This window comes from Cynoglossus semilaevis, chromosome 20 (assembly GCF_000523025.1).
Source record: "Cynoglossus semilaevis isolate Cse_v1.0 chromosome 20, Cse_v1.0, whole genome shotgun sequence".
Classification (NCBI taxonomy): domain Eukaryota; kingdom Metazoa; phylum Chordata; class Actinopteri; order Pleuronectiformes; family Cynoglossidae; genus Cynoglossus; species Cynoglossus semilaevis.
Window position 1 is genome coordinate 562363 of NC_024326.1, and position 5344 is coordinate 567706.

At 41.4% G+C, this 5344-nt stretch overlaps 1 protein-coding gene and 1 long non-coding RNA gene across 2 annotated transcripts in view; both read left to right on the forward strand.

Moving 5' to 3' along the window:
- LOC103395837 (ephrin type-B receptor 3-like) overlaps window positions 1–4183 on the forward strand; it is a 39238-nt gene extending 35055 nt beyond the window's left edge. Inside the window, exon 15 of the mRNA XM_008333635.3 lies at window positions 1388–4183. Coding sequence (XP_008331857.1) covers window positions 1388–1499 — 112 coding nt within the window. The 3' untranslated portion in view covers window positions 1500–4183. The remainder of the gene's footprint in view (window positions 1–1387) is intronic.
- A 1031-nt stretch (window positions 4184–5214) lies between these two features.
- LOC103395836 (uncharacterized) overlaps window positions 5215–5344 on the forward strand; it is an 855-nt gene continuing 725 nt past the window's right edge. Inside the window, exon 1 of the long non-coding RNA XR_523296.3 lies at window positions 5215–5330. This is a non-coding gene — a long non-coding RNA (uncharacterized LOC103395836). The remainder of the gene's footprint in view (window positions 5331–5344) is intronic.

The following is a 5344-nucleotide window of genomic DNA, read 5'->3' on the forward strand; positions in this document are numbered from 1 at the left end:
TCATGGCTGCTCTCCCGCCCGTTGGCTGTGCACTGATGCTGGGTCAGATAATGAGCCGGGGAAAGGATATGAAATGCTGTATCTGTAGAGTATCTTTTGCTGCGAGGGCCTTGGAAAAAAAAAACAAAAAAAAAACAAGGACACTGAAAAGGAGCACAGGACACCTTGATGCCGGAGCACTCTCCCCAAGATAGCCGAGAAACACGTAGAACTTTTATTAAACCTGGGAATGTGATAGCTGAGCTGCACTGAAGGAACATTTCATTAGGGATCGAGATCCATTTTAATCAGTGTCAATAAGGCAATTAGCTTGACGAACAAAGACATTTGTTTTAAACAAATATACCACGGTTATTATTATTATATTATTATTGTTGTTGTCATTATTATAACTACGCAAAGTTGAGGGGTGTCCAATAAGAAGATCACGATCTTGTCAGTCACAAACCTAACCAAACTCGACCCCCCCAAAAAAAACCTTGCGACCCGCCTGAGGGTCGCGACCCAGTCTTTGGGAACCAGTGCAGTCGATCACAAAGGGAGTACTGTTAAATCATTATAAATTAATATGGAAAAAATAAAGCACAAATATAATTCCTCCGTTTGTAGTAGTGACCATGTACCGTGAGAATTAAGTCATATTGTGTCATGAAGCTACACGTGTTTAGCAGCTCCTGAGCCAAAATAGTGTGGACGCGCCTGGGGTTAGATAAAGACAGCTGCTAAATTTGAGACACATTTCTGCAAAATATAACCTTTATTTTAACATGAGGCCAGAATCAATGAAAATGTTGTCAATTAAAATAATAACCTGGATCATTAGCAACATTTTGCTAAGACAGCTAGTGTACATGTCCAACTCATTTTCACGGGCCACATGCAACCTGATTAGCTGTCAAGTGGGCTGGACCAGTACGATCATCACCAGTGTAATCATAATAATAATTCATTACAAATAATAATTCCATGTTTTTCCCCTTTGTTTTCATGCAAACACATACAAGTATATTAGATATGTACTATTATCTCTTCATATTCAATGAAATATAATTTTCCAAAAAATATCCTGAACATGAAGTGTATTTTTCTATTTTCAAATTTCATCAAGCGGGCCGGAGTGAACTGCCAAGCGGGACAATTTTGGCCCCCGGGCCGTATGTTTGATGCACTACCCAAAAATGATTCACAATGATTTAGAAAAATCATAACAGGCTTCATTTAACCCCGGTTTGGCGTCTTGGATAGACTATTCCCACACTGACAATCATACGGTTTCACTCCTCAATCCACTTTCACTGCGGTGGTTCGAGTTGCAGTAATGAGCTTAGTGTTGAGATTTGAAATGCCTGTGAACCCGCTGCTGACCTGCCTGTCTTTTAATCCGCAGGGATCTGCTGCGGCTGGGAGGAACACTGCCGGGACACAACAGGAAGAGTCCGGACAGCAGTCAGGAAATCGTTCGGCAGCAGATGAGCCAAACTCTGCCCATCAGAGTGTGAGCAGCTGGAAGCTCCGGAGGACGCAGAATGAATAAATAACTACCTACGAACCCTGGTGCAAACAGACTCATGTAAAATATGAAAAAAAAAAATTAGAAAAAAAGAGGAAAAGGAAGAGAAGAGAAGAAAGCTCCAGACGGAGGAGGAAGACTCTCGAGGAGACGTCGAGCTGCGACGTCCGTTTGAAGAACTTTTCCATTGCAGTGTGTGTTTATTACTTGACCCCCTTGTGGATTCGTGACTGTCGACATAAGGCCAAACTTCCTGTTGACCCCTCTCAGGTTGTGTTTGCATGTCTGCATGTGTTTTGGACTCTCCGCTCCGGACTAGGGTTCGGTGGAGCTCAAACAAACGATGGGATCGGCGTTCCCGTGATACAACAGTGCCAAGACGAAGCCGAGTCGAAGCTTTGACGACGCTAAGAGCAGTTCTTCATCTGTAGATTCTTTCATTGCCGTCAGCCTCTGATTTTATTCAAACCAACCGATGTTCCTTCGTTTTATTTTTGTGAAAGGAAAAACAGACACAAACACTTTTTCATATCTTCCTCCTGAAAACAGTCTTCCATCTGTACTGGGAGATTTTCTTGTTACAACTCTTGTACAAAGCATCTGAGTCTTCACACTGTCTCTCTCTCTCCCTCTCTCTCTCTCAGAGACATGATTGATAATGTGCGGGACACGTCATGTGCATGCCAAAGTGGAAGCTTTTACGTGTAAAAAAAAAAACAGAAAAAAAAAAACATTTACTGTCCATTTACAACCATAGACCTTTCCTAAAAATGGACCTAGCCTTCCAGCTCCAGAATTTAGCTGCAAGGTTAAACCACAAAAAAAAAAAAAAACTCTGCTGGTTTGGAAGTAACTCTAACTTTAAAAAAAAAAAACTTTTCTGAAAACATGACATTGCCAACAACTAGCTTTTAAGACATCGTTATTAGATCATCGTGTTAGGATTCCAAGCTAAGCTAGCTACCGTGGTAGCGGTCGAACAACGGCAGACATGTCCCAGTCAGCATTTATTTCACTTTTGGGGCAGGCTGACGTTATATTTTTTTTCCAAATGATGTCGTTGTGTGTATTTGAAACTACCATGTGGTAAGGAGTGGTACTGCGGCCAAACTGACACAGTAGAGAGAATGGTATTTTTATATACGGTCATTGGTGACTCCATCCACGTTGCCTCTAGTGTTGAACTACTGCCACTGTTTACTTTGGTTTGATGCAGGGTTGTAAAGAAATCACTGGGTGAATCGGTTTATACCGTCACCACTGAAGATAAAAAAAAATCACTAACACTCTGACTTTGACACAACCCTCCAATAATGGTCTTGTTTCTGGCAACTTCTACGTGTTGACATTGCCTGTAATCAGGCTGCTATTGGACCAACCTGCTGTCAATCATGAGCGTAACGCACCTTTCCCACCATTTTACTTTATCTGGCCTCTAATGTAATGTAAAGGTTTTAAATAGGGATGTCCGATATTAACAATTTTGCCAATATTGTCCGAACACTTAATTTCTGATTCCGACACTGAAACTGCCCCCAAAACTTAAGGTAAACGTCTCGGTACCCAACAAGCGATTCGAGCATATTTGGCAAAATCAGAGCAAAAACCCGATACCAATTCTTGCCCGATTTACATAATTATGCTACTATCGGACATCCCTCGTCTTAAGCGAATCTATATTGTCAAAAAATGTTTACATGTTGTAAATCCAGTGAGAGACATATACATAACCAAATATATCGAAAGTTACTTCCAAAACCATCACAGTTCCAGTCGACCTCTGCGGCTCCACCTATGTCTTCTATATGGTCTATGCCGTTGCTCTAACGGCATCAATCTGTACGGACGTTAACGTCCATGTTTATCGAGTCTTATTTGATTGAAATGAGCATTGTTTTGAATGCTAACTTATTATCTCTAATTGCAAAAAAAAAAGTTGTTTCTTGTATTTTGTTTTGTTTTTTTTTACACTCGTGCTCGAAACCGGATCTTTTTTTTTTAAATGACTGTTTTCTTTTTCTCGCCTCCTTTCACCAATGAAACCAGGCCGACTTGACAGAGCGAAGCGGAGGAACGGACGTTTGATTCGCACAGACAGTGTAACCTTTTAAAGAACTTTTGACCTTACGTTGTTTTTTTTTTGTTTTTTTTTACTTTCATCTGAAATGAAAAGTGCCCGTGCTCGTGCTGTTGTAGATTCTTACTTTTTGCGGATATGTTGCGAATTAAAAAAAAAAGGTCACTGTGCACAGACGATATCTTCGTGACCTTAACATCGATCTGACCTACAAACGTTGATGCTCAACAAATCACTCACTGCTTTATTTCTTTCTATTTTTTTCTGACGCGTTTCCTTCAGCCGCCGGCTGTCAACATCCCACAACTTCCTGTATATGTAACACTGTATTTCTACAGGCTGACCTGACTTGGACCCTGGTTTGTATGCTTGTTGTGCAGGAGAAAAATGGAGGGAAAGAAACTCCAGTTGGAAGGTGGGTGTTTAACTTGAAACTACATGTCACGAAGAAAGGAAGAAATGTATTAGATTGTACAGAGACAACAACAAAAAAAAAAACGAACAACAACAACAACGCGGGAAAACCAGAACAAAAATAAGCATTTCTCTTTCAGTATTTTTACGATAATCATATGCAAATAAATTATTAAATGGACCTTCTGGTATTCTCTTTGATTCCTCACTGGCTTCACTGGGCTGGGGTGTAGCAGGTCTCATCCTGCTGCAGGGATGAAAAGAGGGAATAATAAGTGTGTGATTTTTTTTTTTTTTGTTTTTTTTTCTAACCAACTCACTATCACAGCAGCTTTGGCCAGACTCATTAAGATTTAAGATAAATCAAAGCCAGTCCTCACAGCTCACCAATTAGTCGGACTTTTCCTGAGGATTCGAGAAATGGCCGGAGCTGCGGACGCTTCAAGGACACTAAGAAAATCCGGCTTCTCGCCAATTGTCAATGTTGTTTCAGTTTGAACGGGACCCAAACTAGGCCTCTGTCCTCATCTGTGCAGATGATCGAAGCCGTCACTCTGCGGTTTTGTTGACCCAGACGATGCTGAAAGGATTATCGAAGGCTCAAAGGTTTTGTTTAGAAAAAAGTCTCCACCGTCGAGGGTCTTCCCAGGGTTCACAATGTGCTGTTTCTTTGTGTTCTCCCCTCGTTCTTTCATCGCGCTCACACACACACACATACACGTTGGGTCGACGCAACACAGAATCTAGGAGCGTACGCACATGCAGTAAATGGCTATAATTCCACTGGGCGACCTCAGCGGCGGGGCATTTATCACGTGTGTCAGAGCTTTGCTAGGCAGATCACAGATAAATGCTTTGTGGAGGGAATAACGCCTCATTCTGTCGCAGCTAGGAATAAGACGTGTAGAAAAGCTCAACCTTGTGGAAGAACATCATGAATACCAACCAGAAAAGGTTTCCAGTGACCTGAGCTGAGTTACAGTGTTCATCAGAAACCACGGACTTCATATAGAAAGATGTGGAATGTAATGCTTTACTGGTTTCAGGAGGAATTCATTGTGATTTAAAAATCTAATTTAGTTTTTAATTTTAGTTCGTTTCAGTTGTTTGGGGTACTACTTCCTGGCCCGGTGATGGTTACAAAATGGCGCTGTGTGGAGGCACAGAGAACAAAGTTTGGTTCGTTTCAGTTGTTTGGGGTACTACTGGGGTACCGTTATTTGCCATGTGTTAGCAAAGAAGCGGCTTGTTCTGTGGGGAAATGTTTGCACTTTGTAGTGCATTGTAACGATGACACATCATGAAGAAGACGACACGTTAATATCGAGGGTAAGAATTTACAC